Source organism: Natrix helvetica (genome assembly GCF_964273705.1).
Source record: "Natrix helvetica genome assembly, chromosome: Z".
NCBI classification, from domain to species: Eukaryota; Metazoa; Chordata; class Lepidosauria; order Squamata; family Natricidae; genus Natrix; species Natrix helvetica.
The window spans coordinates 61685012-61707263 of NC_138554.1; the positions used below are offsets into that span (position 1 = coordinate 61685012).

The 22252-nt window shown below is 38.9% G+C and overlaps 1 protein-coding gene across 1 annotated transcript in view; it reads left to right on the plus strand.

Annotated features, from left to right (window-relative positions):
* MOCOS (molybdenum cofactor sulfurase) overlaps positions 1-22252 on the plus strand; it is a 51776-nt gene that overhangs the window by 23610 nt on the left and 5914 nt on the right. The window contains exons 8-12 of the mRNA XM_081971038.1: positions 360-809; positions 1450-1612; positions 13873-13954; positions 17473-17597; positions 18028-18133. Of these exons, the coding sequence (XP_081827164.1) occupies positions 360-809; positions 1450-1612; positions 13873-13954; positions 17473-17597; positions 18028-18133 (926 nt within the window). The remainder of the gene's footprint in view (positions 1-359; positions 810-1449; positions 1613-13872; positions 13955-17472; positions 17598-18027; positions 18134-22252) is intronic.

Genomic DNA, 22252 nt, shown 5'->3' on the forward strand with positions numbered 1-22252 from the left:
ATCTCAAATATATAACAAAAATCCATAGAGGTATAAATATAAGAAGTATAAGAGACCATCTAGGCTAGCCCTCAAATCAGGGCAGGAAACCAAATAAAAGCACCCTAGCTGTTTAGTTGGAATTTTATCCAAGGTTAAGGAACCATAATCTCTCTAGCAAATTGGTTTCTCTTTCAAATGGCTTATAGTTATAATGATTTTTCAAGTGTCCAGCTATGCTATAGCCTATACTTCTGTGTTTAAGTTTTGTTTCTCAAATTTGACTATATTTATAGAGAATCTTTCTGCTGTAACTTTAGTAAAATATTTCATATTTTAATAAAATTAACAAAATATCTTTTTATTTTGTTCCTAAATAGGCTGGTCATGTCTGTGGAGATGACATAGATCTAATTGATGGACATCCCACTGGGTCTGTGAGAATTTCATTTGGCTATATGTCTACATTTGAAGATGTCCAAGCCTTTCTGAAATTCATTATAAGTATTAGATTATCTGCTTTCAATTTAGTAAAGTGTCCACTCCAGACAGAGATTGTTCCAAAGATTAAATTATTTCCCAGATGGAATAGCAACAGTCATGATGAGAAGAATGCAACTGAAGAGCATTTGGAAAGTATAATCAAGAATTTACAGCAAAGTCACCACTATGCATCAGTGAAACCAGAAGGAAATGTGCATTTGACTAAAAGTTGGGCAGAAATCAACATACCTAAATTTACTAATTCAGTAGAAGTGCCAAATGGTAAAAAGATGATTACAATCACCAATATTTACCTCTACCCAATCAAATCATGTGCTGCATTTGAGGTAAATGATTTCGGTAATATTTTATGGTCATGTGCAATATGAAAACCAGAGAGATTTTTTAGAGATGTTATAACAAATAATTACAAAAATAAGTAAATACATAAAAAGCTGCTTGTTACTCTTAAAAATCTTTTTACATATTCCAATAAGGGATAACTGCTTTAAAATTAAACCAGAACTTGTTTTAGATTGCTAAAGCACTAGAATACAATTTTTCATTGGCTATCAAATCAAGCTTAATAGTATCTTCCAAGAACTTTAGACTTGAATTGACATGACGTTGGTGAGATTATAGCATTAATATAAAAACTAGTCAATGACTTTGGAGTAGAAATGCTTTTTAAAAAGAAACAACTTTTTAAAGATTAAATAATTTAGCAAATCTTTTAAATTTGCTGTATAGTTTTGTTTCCAATCTCTAAATGGCAGAAAGTTGAAATTTGACTAAGCACTCAGAAAGAAGCCTGCAACTGCAGAAAGAAGTTAAATTGCCTTAAAGTGTACCATGTATATAAAACAATATACGTACCTTACTGTTGTAATGAACTGAAAACAAATACACACATATGCCAGCTTTTTAAAAATGTTATTAAATGTCTGTTGAGTAAATAACAGTTCCATTTTGCTTTACCTTCTTCAGGCTATGCAGTGGCCTATTGGAAACCAAGGCTTACTGTATGATCGTAACTGGATGGTTACAAATCAGAATGGAGTTTGTATTACTCAGAAGCAGGAACCACGACTGTGTCTTATACAACCTTTAATTGACCTGGAGCAAAATATGATGATCATCAAGGCAGAAGGTTGGTATACACAGATTATTATTTCTTCTACTACTGTCAGAGGTTTATCAAAATATTCATCCTATAAGATTATCATTTTAGATAGATTATAAATCAGGAGATAGTGGTTCTATATTTGTGTTTAGACTTCTTGAAAAAAATATTGAGGCATAGCAAATTAAAATCATTACTCTCTGTTCAAGATATTCTTGAGAAATATTAGATTTGTTAAACTAACACTTTGAATTGGATACAGAAACTGACTGGAACACAATGCAGATGGCAAAGTACCAGCATGATATATTGATATCTGTCAGTTCCAGTGAGTAATCCAGCTGCCTCAGTTTTGAATTAACTGAAGTTTCCAGACCATTTTCAAAGGTTGCCCCACATATAGCATATTGCAATAAATTGACCAGAAAATTATTGGAGCATGAATAAATTGTTGCAAGGTTGTCTCTGTCCAAGTGTAGAGAATAAAGAAGATGACCTTGATGGCGAGACGGAAGATCTGTTGTTAGGCAATAGGCAGATAAACATTGCAAAAGCCCAGATGGATTATGGATCTGAAAACATTCAAACAGATATTAAATATGAAGAAAAGAGAAAAACTGGCATCTGCTTCTTGGTCTAGCTTGTAATGTCTGATCACAGTTAGTGAAAGGCACCTTGTGACTTAGGTTTATAATGACAAGGATAGATATAGGAGCATTCCCAAACTGTAGACCTTCTTCTTTAAGTTGAGTGCAGACCTCTCTGGAACAGGCAGGGCACCACTCAGTTATACAGATACTTACCAGCAAACAATATTTATCTTGTTTTGTCTGGATTGAGTTTTAGTCTAATCCATTACCCTGTCCAAGCTTAGTTCAGAACACCAACTGTTTCACCCATATTAAATGAAAAGGAGAGGTAGCTGTAGGAGTTGAGCAAGCAGAGCCTGAGGCAGGGGTCAAGTGTGTCGAGTCTCTTTGCACACACAATAGATTGAAGTCCATCCCACCTCGAATTCCATTGACTCTTAACTATTCCCAATTTGCTTTGACCATTAGAAATTCAGATTTTTGAAAGCAATAGCATGCAATAAACCTATATTCATTTGAACTTATTTCCTGCACTTGTTGGTAGCGCTGGACACCATCTGCATATTGCTGGCTCACATACCTGGATGACTTCTCCCAATTATTTAAGCTAAAGGTAAAAAGGCATATGGGATAAAATGGTGCCCATAAACCTAATGTATCCTATGCAAATAGGAGTGGGAGGAGTTAGTATAGTGCCTCCACATCCTCACATTAACAACCTGTTTAGGAGAATATTTTCGTTGATGGTACTGAAAGCTGCTGGAGAGGTTCAGAAGGATCAACGGGGTTGCTCTTCTCCGTTTTCTTGGCAGACAGTATTCCGTAAGATAGCCAAAATACTATTCCATACTGAGGTCTGAAATCAGACTGAAATAAATCTAGAAAATTAGTTTCATCTAAGAAAATCTGGAGTAGATAAGATGCTATTGCTCAATCTGCTTACCTAGGAAGGGGAATATTGGCCACTGGTCTGGATCCAGATTTAATTTCAGATCACTGTGTCTTTTAAAGAAGCTGCAATTTCCCTCCCTCCCTCTCTTATGTCATGCTGGACCCAACCTGAAGCCCTTTTTAATTAGATTTTATAAGCCAAGAGAAAATTATAATAAAGCACACAGATGGTAGACAAAATATATCCAAGTACCTCGTCCACCTCCTCAGTCCTTAAAAACAGAAACTCATCCAGTAAGACTGTAGTGCCACTTCTATAAATGCATTACCTGCAGACAGTTATTCAAATGCAAGCAACCTTATCACAGATTTCTCAAAAACATACTATCAATGCTGTACAACTATAGCTTTATTTAGACCAGATTACAAGTGGAAAAGCTCTCTTGGGCAAGGAGTGATCATGGGCTCCAAGTTTTATTTGATCATATTCAGCACCAGTTTTTCTTCACTTGCATTCTATCTTTTCCCAAATTGATGCTTCTCAGTTCAGAGTGTTGTTGTTACATGTTGTTAACTGTAGGTGGCAACCAGAATTGTTCTGGAACACTGTTTTTGTGGTCGTCTCTTAAGAGATACTCCCTGGGAATCAAGTTTCACAAAATCAGACTTCAGTAAGATTGTTCTATGACATGAAAGAAAGGAATTTCTATCTTAAAGTTTGTTGCTATCTGCATTTTATATTTTATTTTTTTAAAGGGTATTAAACTTTTCAAAAAATGTACATAGATAATTATAACGAGTGAGTGATTGAGGCATTGAAATAGGAGTGGGCAGATATGACTTGTAGTCTTGCCTGAAGCATAAGAAACCAGATGGGTAACTTTGAGCCAATATCAGCTCTAGGGAAAAGTCAGTGGCAAACTATTTCAACAAATGGTGCCTAGAACACTATGTAAACTTGTCTATATAGTTGCCAGGAGTCAAGGAAATATAAATTAGGGGACTATAGTTCCACCTCATATCTAAGCATTCATTTAAAAATTATCCTTATTGAGGGAATTAATTGTTCTGTATATTAAACACTAAGAAGGCTTCCTCTGAGGAGGACATTCAGTCTAGAGGCCCAGATTGCCTCTGGTTTGCGAGAACCAAACCTAGACTCCTTTGAAATTTCTGGTTTTACCTGAAAGAAAATCCAGAGATATCTCAGAACAATTATATGAGTGTCAGCCCTTCAAGGCTGTCCAGTCTGGGAAACAAACTCCACAAAAATATTTTTAAGATCTGATAAATTAAGAAAATCTTGCAAGTCTGATTGTATTTTCCTCACCTCCCTTTTATACCTCATTGAGTCAGAGAGGAGCCAGCCCAAATTTCTTCTTAACTACCTCCTTTCCCAGTCAGGGAGTGTTTCTACCCTTTTTATTTTCGAAACATTAACTTATTTATTTTTATTTATTAAATTTCTTTGTTGCCCATCTTGCTGCAAAGCGACTCAAGCCATCATAAGTAACTTTGATACTTGTGCAGAGGTAGACTTAACACAACACAACTGAGACTGGAATTTCAATTATAAGTCATTGCAGTTGTTAAGTGAGATTGGGATTGCATCATTCAACAACTGCAATGAGTTATTTAAGAAGAGTGAGGTGAGGGATGTCCTGGAAGGCCCAGCACAGGTCATGCATGAGCTGTTGGGTTGTTGGAGTATAATGCAAAGCTACAGTCACCACAACCTAGTATTGCAATGCATCACTCATCGGAGGAAGCACCGGGCCTATCCAGTTGAAAGCCTCAAGTCTTGATTTCAGCCCTAGCCCTGCCGATGTAACTAAAGAATGTTGCCCGACTCCCCAAGCCTGCCTATCTTTTTTCAGGGGAGGCAGGGGAGGCACAGCCTCACCACTGTCATCATGAAAAGAAAAAAATGTAAAAGGAAAAAGGCGAGAGCTGAGGTCAGGATGAGCTAGTTGCTGCCTCTCTGTGGATGACGCTGCTTAACTGTTTAAAAAAGCCTCTAAAAAAGCGCCCTCTACTATGAGGCAGGAGAACTGCATGCCTCATCTAGTCTGACTTTAGGCATTTTATGATCACTCGAGCAGAGTTAAGCAAAGGTTAAAAGCCTAAAAATTCCTGATGTAGGGGAGGCACGTAGTTCTCCTGCCTCATAGTAGAGGGCGCTCGTTTGGGCGGGGCTTCTTCAGAGGACCCAAGGCAAGAGCAGAGTTGAAATCCTCTCTGAAACAGCTGGAAAAGGTACATGTGGGTTGGAGGGAGGGGGAGAAATTCAAACTTCATCCTCATGGTGCAGGGCTTTGGGCAAAGGGAAGGACTGTGGCTCGTTTGTGCTCTCCCTGGGGTGCAGTTTGATTGCAGGCAGAGCCACGTTGCCTTTTCAAACCTGTAATCAGTGAAGCTGGGCTGGATCCTTCCGGGGCTGGGGGAAAGTGTGTGTGCTCCAGTATGGCTCTTTGACTGGCTTCCTGCCTCCTCCTGTGGTCTCCTTGCTGGTGCTCTTCCCTCCAATCCAACTTTGTGTGTGTGTGTGTGTGTGTGTTTCTTTGAGAGAGAGTGAATGAGAGAGAGGGAAGGGGGTAGGAGAGATAGTCCAATCCAACTTGTGTGTGTGTGTGTGTGTGTGTGTGTGTGTGTGTTTGAGAGGGGGGGAAGGAGGGAGAGAGGGAGGAAGGAAGGGAAGGGAGAAGAAAAAGAAAGAAGGAAACATCTTTCGCAAAGGAGAAAAACATGCTGTTGCTTTAAATCGGAACTGAGCATGCCTGCCTGTGGAATATCGGGAATTGAAGTCCACAAGTCTAAAAAAATTTGAAACCCACCACTGTGTCAGTGCCTCACCAACCATAAATCTCACCGCACGTCACTAACACATATACACATATTACTCCTTTAGTTGAATACTGATTAATACATTAGTAAACTATTATTTTCCCACCCCTTGCAAAACAGGCCCAAAACCATTTGAATTACTAAATATATTCACAAATATATATTGCTGTTATCTGCTGTTTTACAATCTCTACAGCTTCATTGATGTTTCTTGTATCCAATCTATATCTTCTGATCAGCTGATCTATGATTTTGCTGTTTTTAAGCCGTTGCTCATGCATGTTCTTTAAGTTGCTAGCATCTGCCCTTAATTTTTTGACTTTTTGTTCTAATTGGATTTTCCACTTTGGCTTTGATGCTTTTTCCATTGTGTGCTTAGGTACTTTGATTTTAATGCCTAGTTCATTAGTGACTATTACAGCTGCACTGTACATTAACTGATTCGTTTCCAAGATGGATCCCGATTCAATTGTTGAAAGCACTGCATTAACCATTTTCATGATAGGACCCAAAATTTTCTTAGGGACAGTTTTTAATGATGGTAAACGTTGCCTTTCCTCACTAGCCAGAAAATGCTCCATGATCTTGTCCTTCAGTTCTTTTTGTTTTTGAGTTGGTTCATCAGTTGGTTCAATGGTAACTGGTTCTGGTGGTAGTGTTGTTATTTCCTCTCCGACAGCTTCCTCTGGGAGTTCTACTACTATTTCTTTAGTTGTGTCTTGACTATCAGTTAATTCCTCTTGTGATGTTGTTTTTTTTGTTTTGCAATTTGCCTGAATTTCCTCAAGTTCAACTTCACTAAACACTTTATTCCGAATAATAAATCGCCTTTGATCTGCTAGTCGTTGTTCACTAACATTTAAATCTGGATATTGTTGTTTCCATAAATCATACATTCGCTTTAAGTAGCCTCTTTTTTTTTGGCTCTGAGTTGTAATAACAGGCCATTATGGCACGATTTTCATCTGCACTATATTTTTGTCATTTTGTTGGCTGGTCCACTTGTAGCCCACTTGTCGACGGATGCCCAGGGAACTCAAGCATCTGCCGCGGCACTTGTTAACCCGCGCGACGACTGATGCGGTATAGAATTTTTAGTCGTTTCTTTCACCATATTGTATGGGTTGGCCTGGGTTGACCCTCCTCCTTTCTCATCTGGGCTTGGGACCGGCAATGGCGGAGTATTATTATTATTATTATTATTATTATTATTATTATTATTATTATTATTATTATTATTATTATTATTATTATTATTATTATTATTATTATTATTATTATTATTATACGATTGTATCACAGCGGCCAGTTGTTTTGCCGGATTTGGCATTGATTACTAGTCGGGCCCCACCCAGGGGCCTAGGACGTCGTAACGTATTTTCGTAATATATGTGCAGATCCAAGCAGTGCAGCTTTTTGCATTTGACTGATGGTGATTTTGTCAAGTTTTAACTGTTTTAAATCTAATTCCAGTGCTTTTGGAATAGCACCCAGTGTGCCGATTACCACTGGAATTACCACTGCTGGGTTGTGCCATAATAGTTGAATTTCAATTTTTAAGTCCTGGTATTTCGCGACTTTTTCATGTTCCTTCTCCTCGACCCTGCTATCACCTGGTATTGCGATGTCTATGATTGTAACCTTCTTTTTCTCAACCAGTGTGATGTCTGGTGTGTTATGCGCTAGTATTTTGTCTGTTTGTATATGAAAATCCCACAGGATCTTGACCATCTGATTTTCAGTGACTTTTTCAGGCTTATGTTCCCACCAGTTTGTTGTTGTTTTAATATTATATTTTTTGCACAAATTCCAGTGGATCATTTGTGCTACTGAATTGTGCCGCAATTTATAATCAGTCTGCGCGATTTTTTTACAGCAGCTGAGTATGTGGTCAACAGTTTCATCAACTTCTTTGCAGAGTCTGCATTTGGCATCATCAGAGGATTTTTCGATTTTGGCCTTAATGACATTTGTTCGGATAGCTTGTTCTTGCGCAGCCAGGATTAGTGACTCTGTTTCTTTCTTTAATGTACCTGTTGTTAACCATAACCAAGTTTTTTCACTGTCCACTTTATCTTTTATTTTTTCCAGAAATTGACCATGTAAAGCTTTGTTCTGCCAACTCTCCATTCTTGATTTTATCACATCTTTTCTGTATTCTTGTTTCGTCTGTTGGGCCTTCAGTAGATTTTTTTCTTCTTTTATATTATTATTATTATTATTATTATTATTATTATTATTATTATTATTATTATTATTATTAATAATAATAATAATAATATCATCATCATCATCATCATCATCATCATCATCTTGTGGTTAATCTTTGGTGAGATTCACAGCTTTTGGGACTGGTTGGTAGCCTAACAGCTCGAGTCCTAACCAAGGACCTAGGAACTGTTAAGGTAACGTCGGAGGATATAAGTTGTTCCAAGTAGGGTGGTTTTTTGTAGAGTCAGAATGTTCAAGTCAGGTAAATTTAGAATGTCCAAATAGCGAGGTAGCCCTTTAGGTATTGCTCCAAGGGCTCCAATTACAATTGGGACAACACACAATTTCTTTTTTCACAGTTGCTCAAATTCAATTTGCAATTCCCGGTACTTTGTGATTTTTTTCTTGCTGTTTATCTTCAATTCGTGCATCACCAGGTATTGCAATGTCAATGAACCATACTTTTTTCTTTTCAATTATTGTTAGGTCAGGTGTGTTGTAGGCCAAGTGCCTGTCAGTCTGAATTCTGAAGTCCCACAAGATCTTGACTTTCTCATTCTCTAAAATCTTCTCAGCCTGATGGTCCCAGTGGTTTTTGCTGTACTTCAATCCAAACTTTTGGCACAATTTCCAGTGAAAGATCTTAGCAACGCGGTCATGGCATTGTAGGTAGTCAGTTTGTGAAATTTTGCTGCACTCACTGATCAAGTGGTTGACTGTCTCATCTTTCTCATTACAGAGGCGACATTTGCTGTTGGTGGTAACATGTTGAATTTTTGCCTTTATGCAGTTTGTGGCTAAGGCTTGTTCTTGAGATGCCAAAATAAAGCCTTCTGCTTCTTTTTTCAGTACTCCTGATCTTAATCAGTTCCAAGTTAGTTTTTGGTCAGCTTTGCTTTCAATACTTCTCAAGTATTGGCCATGCATAGCTTTGCTTTTCCAATTATCAGCTCGCTTCTCAATTACTTCTTTCTTATATTCAGATTTTGACTTAGTTGTCTTCAAAAGGCCTCCTTTATTTACTTCCTTAATCATTGGTTCTTCACTTTTCTGCATGTAATCATTCAAGCTGTGTCTTTCTTCTTCCACAGTCTGCTTTACTTGTAAGAGTCCTTGACCACACTCTGCTGTTTGTAGATATAATCGGTCAACATCACTTTTAGGGTGCACGGCATGATTCATTGTCATAGGCTTCCTTGTTTTTTGGTCCAAATTATCCAACTCCATCTGGGTCCAGTCAATTATTCCTGCACAGTATCGGATCACAGGTATAGCCCAGGTATTTATTGTTTTTATGATGTTTCCTCCACTCAATTTGGACTTTAATATTTTGTGAATTTGTTGAATGTACTTGGTTGAAGTTGATTCCTTGACTTTATTATGCATTAAGTCAGAGACCTCTAAAATCCCCAAGCACTTGTAATCTTCTTCTGGTTTTACTGCCTTTATCATTTCTTCATTCTCAAGTTCTATTCCATCATCTTCTATGACCTTGTCTGCTTTGATTGCCATTGTTGCACATTTGTCAATTCCAAACTGTTATGTCAATATTGGTATTGCAATGTTGATGAACCAAGCTTTTTTCTTTTCAAGTATTGTTGTTGTTCTTGTTCTTGTTCTTGTTGTTATTCACATTGTATCGTTTACTCTGGCTTCCAGTTTATTTATATGGCAGCTGTTCATCCAGACAGACTCAGTATTCAGCTGTCTAATATACCAATTAAACCAATCCCAATGCTGATGTTCTGAGCATAGAAGCAGAGGCTGCCTGAAATATGCCATTTCTAGTATTAATTTTTGCTGTAGTATTTCTTGTAAATGAAAGTTAGGTCCAGCATTACACCAAGGAATTTTCAAAAGGGATGGTTAGGCAGCAGGCTACTATTGAAGTCAGGACTTTTTTTGCTTGTTAAGGTGGTAACACATTGTTTCTGTTTTGCTCTTACTTGGAATGAGCCTCCAGTCAGCAAAGAATTTCCCCATGGCTTCTAGTTTTCTGTGAGGGAATTGTCATATCCTCCATATGTTTCTTTTGGGCTGCTAGGACCTGGTCATCTGCGTAAGCAAATTTCCATCCTTTGCTATCTAGCATCCTAGATATACATAAGTTGAACAATGTGGAAGCCAGCACAGAGCTCCATGGTAGGCCATTATTTAATCTTCTCACTCCCCCTCCCCTTTTATTATTTGAAAAGTCCTGTTGCTCAGCATATTGTTGACAAGATGGATAGTCTTTTGACATGGGATGATGATCAGTTTTAATTTGTATAATAAATCTTCTTTCCAGACTCTGCCATATATTGCAATCAGGTCTACAAAAACTACTTCTAGCATATGCTGAATTTATCCTATAGATTAGATCCATATCCCACCACAGCTGATTTTTGTCTCTCTTAATATAATCTGCTAATATTGTACTCATAATATCCTTAAGGTCTTAATTTTCTGTCTCTGGTAGGTTCTGGAATCTAAGAAAAAGGGACATTCTTTCAAATTCTATTTTTGACAGAAAGTTTTCCAAGTCTGCATTTCCCTTCCGGATTGTTTTAATTTCTTCCTCCAGTCCAGTCGCTCCCTCCTCTAACACCGAAATCTTTTGTTTATTTTCTGCAATATGATTTTTAACGTCTCTGAGTTCTTCTTTGAGTTCTGTCATTTCTTTTTTCAAGTCATTGTGCCCCCTCATCAGTTCTTGGAACATTTGAGTAACAGATAGTTCTTTTGATCCCTCCCCCACCCCCTCCTGCTGTAATAATGATGTAATCTTTGTCTGTTGCATACTGGGGCTAGAGGAGGCAGATATGGGGGCTGAGAATGACTTGCCCATCAGTATTTTCTTCGGCCCCATTTGTTTAGAGTTCAGAGATGTCAGTCTTTTTCCAAGAGAATGGCTCTGAGGATTGCGCAGCTGTGCCGGTCTCCAAAATACAAAACAAAGCCAAAAGTGGCCATTTACACTTCACAGTTCCAAGGCACCGAGGCAAACAAATGTAAAGTATCTAATCAACAAAGTTCAGTAGAACCACCTTTTGGGAAGGAGTCTCAGTTTCCCTTGGAGAGAGTAATAAGGCAGAGGGTGATTTCAAAGGGCAGACTTCATTTATGATCAGATCAAACAAAGAAGGGCGGGCGCCATCTTAGCTCCTCTTTCCACAGGGAGAAAGAAAACAGAAATCTCCATCCAGGTTTTTAAAGAAAAAAGGCTCCACAGTCATTCCTAGTGATCGTGATAAAGATCTTTCACCATTGGCTAGCTCAAGTGACGACTCAGCCTTTGTTGTCTCTCTTGTAAGGGAGATCGTTCAAATGCCGCTTATTAGGTCTGCTGCTTTTCCTTTGATCAATCAAAGGATTCAGGGTCATTCTCCTAACACCAGGATCCTGCCGCACTTCTCCAGATGTATTCTTTCCTCCGGATCCATTCGGCAAAGAGGCGGGCAGCGCAATGCTCCCTCTGCTCCCCTCTGCTCCCCGGCCCCTAGACGGAGCTATAAAGCACCCCCGCCGGCTGCCGCCTTTCAGGGGGCTTCGGCAGGGAAACCCCTTCAGGGCCCCCTGTGCTCCTTACGGAGCCAGCCGGGGAGACGAGCGGCAGACAACACGCCCGTCGCCTTCAGGAACCGGAAGTGAACTCTAGGGCTATTGGGAAGTAGCTATTGCCTTTTGGTTTATCAAGTCTTAAAGTTGATATAATTTTTGCCTTATTAAAATGTGTTGATAAGCAGCTGCTGGAGACAATAATAACACGTGATTGATTGATTGACATGTGTGTTGCCCATAGTTTTTCTGGAATTCCAGGTGGATGGCATCAAATCCTGCTGCTTTACTGCATTTGATGGTTTTGATAACAGTATTTACTTCATCTGTAGTAAAAGGGCATGAATAGTCAGTATGTGCTTTGCGTGTTTCTTGTAGTGTCCTGAGCATTCTCTTGATGTAAGTGGTATGTTCCTTGTTTCTTGCGGCTTTGGAGAGGGAGACAATTCACAAGGCAACTGCTTGTCAATGCTTATCTAAGGTGTCTATTGTGCTGGGTGACTATCACCACCTGGTTTTTACAACAGGCTCCATGCCCTACCACTGGATTTTTTGAAGTTTAGTTGTGGATGTCACTATTAGTGATGCATTCTCAATGTTATCCCTGATGTAGGTTGGCATACCATAACTGTGGTGGTAAACAGCATGCAGTAAGTTGTATCATTGGATTTACTCCTACTTTTTCATTTTCAGTATATGTTTCTTGGGAAATGGTCATGTCAATGTGATTTTCTAACAGAAACATGGAAATAAATTGGCTCTTTGATCTATTGAGTCCTTCAGCATTAGTTGGCATATATGAATTATGTTTCCAAGCTTCCTTATCTGATCTGAGAAGGGTCATTTTGATTCATATTCATGTATTTGGGAGCCAGGAAGTTTACAGTGTAATCACGAATTAGTTTGGCTGCCGGAAATTGCTAATTCATTTAGTTCACACATTTGTGCTCTCCCTTGTGCACCGCAGGGGGAAAATTAGCTCCATACAAATGGTTAATGGCATTCTGTGGGGGTCGTGGCTGCAGTCCAGACATTTGGTGTTTCTAGGGTTAACTGACAGTTTGAGTTTGATCCTGGTTCCAGTCTTGCATCAGTCACAATCTATGCAGCCTAACTCTTGCCGCTGCTATCTGTGCCTGCTCACAAAGTGGCCAATGCCCCAAGCCGAGCTCAGAAGCTTGAGCTTCATAGATGTTGTTAATTTTCTGCCAATTCTTACTCCACCAAGCAGGTGAGCAAAACACAGTAGCCACAGCTCTTTGCTGTCCAGCAAATAAGGTGGGCATTCCTAGCCTGCCCAGTTTCCTAGGCAGGCAGAAGGGAGAGGGGAAGAGGACGGGGGACAGGAGCCATTACAGCATTCTTGAGTTATTCAGGGAAAAGGCTATTGGAGCTCCGCTGCCATCCTCCCTTCCTGTCCACCATATCCACAGCTGCTGGGAGACTAAGTGGAGATGCCCAGTAAGAAATAAAATAATGAAGTAAGAGATTAAGTAATATCAAGACCAGGAAAAGCCACAGTGAGAAATGAAGGGACAATCCAGCAGCAGCTGCCCTTTAAGGAAGCATGTCATGAATTTCTTAGGGGAGGCCAGAAATAGCAGGCAGATTTAGGAAAAAACCCTAAGGCTGCGATCGGTGCAATGGATAAGGACACTGAAGAGATTCTGTGGCAATCTTGCATGATGTATCAAGAGGCCCCTATGGGAGAGACCTATTGAAGTATCCCACCCACCCACACCCGGTCTAGCAGGAACATCTACCAAACTTTATTAACAACCTTGTTTTTTCTTCCTGTTCATACATTGAGGGAACTCACTCAATAGAAAATGGCTGTCTTGTGTTCCTCCTACAGAATATTTAATCAGCAGGAAGCAGTCATTCACACAGGAGAATCAGCAACTCTCAAGATACAACTCTTGCATATAGTACTCCTTAATAAAAGTTAAAACTGGTCCTTCAAAAAAATCATAATTACAAAAAATGAACTAGTATGAATAATTAATAGAATTAAAGTATATGTACAAGAATTTGCCACTTGTATTAATTGAAAATGAAAACATCATTCCCAAATAGGTTATTAATTGTTTTATATGATCAAGTATTGAGCGCAATACTAAATTCATGAAGACGTAAGTATTACAAATTTTGGTCTAAGTATCAGTTTCAAATATATTTATTTGGTAATGATTTTTTCCTCTGCTCTTTTCATAGGAATGAATCCCATTTCTGTATCCTTAGAAGAACAGGGGGGAACTTTAACAGAAATCTGTCAAAGTAAAGTTTGTTCTCATAGGTAAGTAGGACAGGAGCAAGAAGTGAAAATTTACATACATCTCATAATGGAAAGGAGACTAGTGACTATCTTTGGGTATAACATTAGTGAAATTATTTCACTACAATTTCTCACTAATCTCAGTTATGTGAATTGGCTGTAGATTCATGCATTCCTCATACATACACTTCCCTGTGTATGTATGCAAATATGTGTCTTACAAGTTGCAATAGTAGGATAGAGTAACTTGTTATGGAGAACAAGTTTGAACACAAATGTGAAGCCTTGAGTGAATGAGGATTTTTTAAAACTTGGGAAGTCCTTTAAATCAAATACTTTTTTTACATTGAAAACGTATAATTGTGTCAAATATTCATTGCTTTAAACTCAGAATTGTAAGGATCTTTTTCCTTTTCAGATCTTTTGTGTGTGTGTGTGTGTGTGTGTATGTATGTTTGTATGTATTTGTGTTACAACCCCTGGTATGCCCAAATATGGGAGGGAGCTCACTACTCCCCCTTTCTGTCCTTCGGCACACTACAGAAGACCATCCAGGCAGAAAACCATATTTTTATTTTTATTGTTGCCTTTGCTATGTTTGTGTTGTATTTGTGCTGATAAATAAATAAAGGGAGACTAGTATAGATCTATTTCAAGTTATTTAGCTCTCATCAGCTAGCCATACCCTTACTGGGATTCGAACTTGGGCTGTATTACATATTAGGCAGATGTATTAGCCACTAAGCCACAGGCTCTCCTCCTTATCAGCTGAGACAGGGAAATAGGTATGTATTTGTGTTACAACCCCTGGTATGCCCACAACCAATCATTCCACTTACTGAAACAAAGCCAGCACTCCATCCCCTCCCACCAAGATTTACAGAAAGATGGCAGCTCCATTCACACTTTAAGCCAAATACAACAGCCTGAAGATGGAGAGTGAGATCTCGCTGAAACGTTGCCAAGACAATCTCAATCTTACACGGGAAAAGACCCGAATACAACAAAACCAGCATATATATTGGAATATTGGAATGTGTGTGTGTGTGTGTGTGTGTGAATGTATCAAGAAAGAAAAGGGCAGATAAAAGAACACGGCAGATCTTTAATCAGTTTTTTAATTTTATTTTATTATCTCTAACTTTCAAACAATGGATAGTTACAGTAAAGCTAAGATAGAAAGGAACTGCATGCTGCTAAGCAGAAACAAATTGTGTAGCTAACTCTACGAAAGATACAGGGGCATCAATAGATTGATTCTGAGGAAAAGGCCCACCATATTTTTCAGACTATAAGACACTCCGGACTATAAGATGCACCTAGCTTTTGGGGAGGGGAAAAAATCTGCCTCTACCTTTCAGCAGTTTGCCTCCTTGCAGCAAACAGCTGTTTGCTATTTATTGCAAGGAGGCAAATTCTTGGGAGGCAGAAGCCTAAGGGTGGGGGCTGGCAGGTGTGTGGGGCTTCTGCAACATTTGCTCTATAAGATGCACAAACATTTCCACCAACTTTTGGTGGGGGGAAGTGCATCTTATACACTGAAAAATACAGTAACTTCTGAATGCCTGGAAACTAATACTTGACTTATGACCACAATTGGAATCAGACTTTCTGCTGCTAAACAAGGCAATTATTAATTGCACCTGCTATTATCTTTTCTTTTTGCCATGGTTGTTAGGTAAATCACTGCGATTAAGTGAATGACTCAGTCATTAAGCAAATCTAGCTTCCCCCATTGGCTTTAGTTGTTGGAAGGAAGATTGCAAATGGCAATCACATGACCCTTGGAATATTGCAATCATCATAAATGCATGCTAGTTGCCATGCTCCCAAATTTTGACTGGGGGGGATGCTGCAACTGTCATAAGTGCAAGGACATTACTTTTTTCAGTGCTGTTGTAACTTGTGTTGTATTACCTTTACATGAAATACAGAATACAACCAGTCATTTAATGACCATTTGAAGCTACAATAGCACTGAAAAAAGTGACACGATTGTTTTTCAATATTTAATAACCATTGCAGCATCCCTAGTGTCATGTGATCAAAATCCAGATGCGTGGCAAGTGGGCTGAATTAATAACAGTTGCTGTGTCCCAGGTGTCATGTGATTGCCATTTGCAATCTTTGCAGCTGGCTTCCAACAAGTAAAGTCAATGGGGGATTTACTTAATGACTAAGTGATTCACATAACGGCAGCGATTCACCTAACAACCATGGCAAAAAAAGATTATATCAGGTACAATTCTCTTAACAAATACCTTGATTAGCAGCAGAAATTCTGATCCAAATTGTGGTATTAAGTCAAAGATTACCTGTGCTGCTTTCCAGGTGATTTTCCTTACAAGAAAAGTCAATGAGGAAATCATTTTACTATCTAACAACTGCTGTGATTCAACTCTGACAAGAAAGGCCTTAAAATAGACAAAATCCACTTAAAACTGTCTTGCTTAGCAACGGAAATTTTGGGCTCAATTCTGGTCATAACTTGAGAAATACTGTTCTAAGATGCAGATTGAACTAAACAAACAAGAATTAAAGGAAAATAATTGCAGCACCTATAAGACTATAGAGAACAAGGAAGATAACCTTTTCAGAGGAATGCAAGATGCATTGCTAAAGTGACCAGGGATTAAAAAACATTTTAAATCAACAAAAGACAGATAATATTTGGAAATGGCTTAGATAGATTGCTTATTCATTGAATTATATGTAACAAGGGGATATTTTTCGGAGTATAAGATACACCTTTCCCCTCAAGAGGGTGAAAATGTAGGTGCGTCTTATACATGGAATACAACATTTTTGGCCTCCCGAAACCCTGTCCCCTTTGCAAAAACGGCCATGCATAGCCTTTAGGAGGTTTCCAGAGTGCTCCTGGAGGCTGGGGAGGGCAGAAATGAGCGAAAAATGGGCCATTTTTTGCTCATTTTTGCCCAGCCCCCAGGAGCACTGTATAAGCATCCTAAAGGCTATGCATGCCCATTTTTTGACCAAAAACGCTGTTTTTGGCAGGTCTGCAGAGTGCAAAAACTTTTTTAAAAAATTTGCTCTTCAAAATCTTGGTGCGTCTTATACTCTGGTGTGTCTTATACTCCGAAAATTAAGGTAATTCACAAGATTCTGTTCTTATAGTCAATCTCAATAAAAGTAGCTGAGCCAGTTTGGTGTAGTACTTAGAGTATCAGACTAGAAAGTGTCTGACTAATGGGAGACTAGTTCTCCCATGGTATAAACATAGTTGAGTGATTTGGGGCTTGTCATTCTCTCACATCTTTGGAACTGAGGCCAGGACAAACCACTTCTGAAATCTTGCAGGGAATAGTCCAGGCAGTCACCAGGAGCGGACTCTCAAAGAAAGGAGAAAACTATAGATCTGAAAGAATTTTTGCATCTGAATGCAGAATGCAGCTATAACAGTTGTAGCAAAAATTTGAGTGGCAATAAATGGATATTAAATTATATATTATAATTAGAGCAGTTTTGCAGTCAAAGTAGACTTTGAATTCTCTCTTTTTTAAAACTTTTGTTCATTAAAGAGTACAGACATATGATTGTGGGGAGAGGCTAGCTGATTGGTTTACTAAGTTTCTCGGTCGACGGTGTCGCCTGATTAGGCAGAGTTCAGACTTCAAAAGAATTTCTTCCAAGGAGAATAAAAAAGGTAAATATTTTGTATCTTCATTAGAGAATAAATAATACTGCAAATATTAAAGACATAAGAGTTATAAATAACCATAATAATATATAAACATTTTAGGATTTCTAAAATATACTTAAGAGCAATTTAATGTTTTTAGTTTGCCCCAGTATTAGTGTATTATATAATCAAAATGCTTCCAATTAATTAAGCCTGTTTAAAGGCTGTCCAATTTGCAAATTGTGACTCAGTTGTGGTGTTATGTGTGATGGAGCTGACCATTGATGTATCTAAGGTAAAAGATGCCTTTAATAGATGGCTTCAAATAGAGAATATTTAAGTAGAAGCAATACTTGTGTTTTACTTTATGTTCAGTAAATAAAAGCCCTGTAGTAGAAAATGGATTTTTTGTTTTCACTATTTCTATTATCACTTTACACTCTTTGTATTTTAGGAGAGACCCCAGCTGCATTTCCTTCACTTTCTTTAGTAAATGAAGCACAGTATCTCCTGATAAATATGACAAGTATTTTACAACTGAGAGAACAGGTTACTGCAAGGTAGGTAATTTTTTTTTAAAAAAACTTTGCTTTGGACATTTTTATGCCACTTTAAGATATTTCAGGCCAAGATGCTTAATTCAACCATGCACAGTCCGCAGGATCTGAAATGTTTGTCAACATGATAAAAGCAGCTTGTATCACAATGATGCCCCTTTTGAGTATGGCAAATAGAAAAAGGGTGGAATTTGCTTTACAACACTGTCACAATGCTTTCATCATTTGTCCTCCTGTAGGCAGCTTGACATTTTTGCGTTATAACTTGTTTTCATAGACCCATGGGGTTGGAGGGCTGGAATATGAACAACAGGTTTTGCTATTGCTAACAGAATCATAGAGTTGGACAGAGACATTTAAACTATCAGGTTTAATCCCCTGTTCAATGCAGGAATCTAAATTAAAGCATCTCAGACTGTTTAATTCTGCTTGAAGTTGTAGCAAAATACAAATGTAATTATCCAGATGTGTAGAGTGAATTTGCCATTTTTATTTACCCATCAAGTCCTTCCTAAAGCATAGGTAGATGTTGTTTGAAGGGGTTTGAGGGTATTGTTGCAAGATGTAAACTTTTCCAAGTAAACTGTCTTTTCCAATTGAGTGATGGTGATTCTTGTCAATGCCAATTCAAGTAGTGCTCCAGAGGTTTTGGGATTGCACCCAAGATGCTTGTGGTACTATGTTTACTTTTTTTGCCATAGTCATTCTATTTCTATTTGAAGGTCTTGTAATTTTGTAATTTTCTCTGCTTTCCCCATCTTTCTATAACATAACTGGAAGTGATAATCATACCTAAATTCTTCCTTCCTATTTTCTTCACAATAACCCTGTGCAGAGGATTAATCGGATTTGAATGTTACACTTGTTAATCCAAAACTGCTATAGTATGATTGATTATGCTTTTCCCCAAATTATTTAAAGAGATATATATGGGCTAGAAAGTTCAGCCCGTTAAATTCACAACTAGCTGAACATCTGCATCTGAAAATTGCTCATAAATGGTTCTGCAAAGGGAGTGGATGCCCCAGACTTCCCTGCAGTGCTATACAACATCTTTATAAATGAGAAGTAAGAATAGCAACCACATTTTGTGTGACTTGGTCCTTTATGAGTAATGAGGGACCTCCTGGGTAAGGAAGCAGTGCGGGAAATCTTGTATGGCTGTAGTGACAAATCATCTCAGAATTTCTCAAAACAAAACTGCTTGACTTCACTCAAAGTTGCATTCTGAGCAAATCCTTTGGAAGTGACTAAAATATGTATGAGCTGTTACCTGAAAGGAATTTGAATCAGTTGATCCTGATAAAATGGTCAGCTCCTCTTGGCTGTCAGCTTGTCTGTGTCCTGTATTGATGAAGGCTTCCTGTTGAATTGCCTTGAAAGAGGTGGTGGCACTTCCTTCTCAAGAGACCATCCTTGGACTTAAATTTAGGTTCAAGCCACGGTACAGTACTGAGACAACATTGGTCATCTTTGTGGATGATCTCTGGAGGTCTCAGCTGTGGGGGCTGCGATTGGGAGTCACATTTTGCAGTTGTTTCTTTCCTTTCTCTATGGATGGTTCCAATCAGTGGTAGGGGGTACAGAAGGATGCTTGAGGGCTTGAGTCACTCGCTTCTTATTTTTAACCTCTCAATTTTTAAAGTACTAGAAAATAAAAAAATAAAAAAACAACCTGGAATGTTGCAAAGTTAACCTCATTCCCAAATAGCAGTTCACTCGCCAACTTCTTCCATCAATACTCTGATGGCATCCCCTATCTCCCAACCCTTTTCCTCTCTGCCCCCATTTCTACCTACTAAATACTCCTTTGTGTGTGGAAATGACTACATGCACCTTCAAGTCAGTCTTGACTCCTGGTGACTAACCAGATGAGTCTGTACAGCTTTCTTGGCAGGATTTTTCACAAATGATTTGCATTGGTGATTAGAGACAACATCTTTACATATTAGTGACTGAAACTTCAATGATATTTTGCATAAAAAAGAAAATATGAACTGTGATTTGGTAATAGACAAGAGAGATTATAGAAAAAAGAGAGTCATGAAGAAACTTTAGAGAGAGAAAATAAAATATAATTGTACTTAAATAACCATTATGAAAAATATTGGAACCATTTTTTTGTCTTTATATCTTTTTCTGTACCTAGCTCTTTTTCTGTTTTCTTCCATAGGTAGTCCTTGACTTATGATCAGTCATTTAACAATCGTCCAAAGTTACAACACCCATAAAACATTTCTAACCATCATAAAATGTTACACACATACATACTGTACACATGTCCTGCTATAATGTGACTGCATTTAGAATAATTGGTAACTGGCTCATATTTATGACTGATTGCCAAGTATCCCATGATAATGTGATTGCCATCTATAATCTTCTCTGCCAGCTTCCCCAGAAACTTAATTAGAAAGCCAACAGGAAATTTTGTACGTGGAGGAGGTGGAAGGGAGCTGAAATCCTTCCATCAGTTGCAGAAAAGGGAAATCCCATGGCAAGCTGTGGGAACATTTGAGAGCAAAAGGACTATGTCTGAGGAGGATTTTAGCTATACAAGGAGCTGAAACCCTCCATCAGGTATTCCTTTTGTTTTCAAATCCCGCAGATAACGTTTGCTCTGTTCACTTAAAAATCTGGAGTTAATAACTATAACTGGGAATGTTGGGATTGTGATTATTGAGCAAAGTATTCATATATGCTATAGGCGTCTCTCAACAACTGCTTAACAATGACAAATTCCAGTCCCAATTGTTGTAAGTCTCTTATTGCACTTTTACTTTTGTATGCCTGCCTGCCTGCCTGCCCGCGCACCCGCCTCCTTCCTTCCTTCCTTCCTTCCTTCCTTCCTTCCTTCCTTCCTTCCTTCCTTCCTTCCTTCCTTCCTTCCTTCCTTCCTTCCTTCCTTCCTTCCTTTTTTTTTCCTTGTCCTGGAGTTTTCACATTTGCATGCAGATTACTGGCTTCCTTAAAGGCTAGAAAGCAGTGGTGAGTTTCAAATTTTTTTAGAACCTATTCTGTAGATGTGGCCTGTTTGTGGGAGTGGCTCGGTGGTCAAGTGACCGGGTGGGCGTGGCCAACTTGGAAAATGTGATGAAACTCATTTAACAACGTTCTTGCTTAGCAACCAAAATTTTGGGCTTAATTGTGGTCATAAGTTCTCTCTCTTTTTCTTTCTTTCTTTCTTTCTTTCTTTCTTTCTTTCTTTCTTTCTTTCTTTCTTTCTTTCTTTCCTTCTTTCATCTCTCTCACTTTTTCTTCCTTTCTTTCTTTCTTTCTTTCTTTCTTTCTCTTTCTCTCTCTGTCTCTCTCTCTCTCTCTCTCTGTGTGTCTGTCTGAATGTCTGGCTCTGTGTGGCTCTTTGTCTCTCTCTCTCTTCCTCCCTCTCTGCCTCTCTCTGTGTATCTCTCTGTCTCTCTATCCCCCCTCCCTCCATCTCGGTCACTCTGAGTGTGTGTCTATGCCTGTGTCTGTCTCTCTCTCTCTCTCTGTGTGTGTCTTTCTGTCTGTCTGTCTGTCTGTCTGTCTCTCCCTCTCTCCTTCTCTGTCTGTCTCTCTGTCTCTCCCCTCCCTTCCTTTCTCTCTGTCACTATGTGTGTGTGTGTGTGAATGTTTCTGTCTCTCACTCACTCACTCACTCACTCACTCACTCACTTAATCACTCACTCACTGTGTGTGTCTCTCTCTCTGTCTCTCTCTCTTTGTCTCCCTCCCTTCTTCCCTCCCTCCCTTTCTCTGCCTCTTGTGCCTCTCACTGTCTGTCTCTCTCTTTCACTCACACACACACACACACACACACACACTGTGGTCACCTTGTTGAGTGTTCCAATCACATCTGAAGCACTCAACAACTGGCCTGCATTTATGGTTTTTGCAGCCTTCTGCAGTCATAGGACCAAAATATATGGTTAAAAGTACCTGGCAGCGGCGTTTTTCCCTGGGGGACTCCGCAGAACATCCCAAGACTTCGAAGGGAAGCTTACAGCCTGGAGCAGGACCAAAGCCCCTCTCCCAACTGGCCCTTCCTCCCTTGGAGGGCTTCAGAGGAAAGCTTCTGCAGAAGCCTGGGTGAGTGAGAACAAGTTTCCGCTGTTACAAAGTCTCTGAGGCTGTAATTGTGCC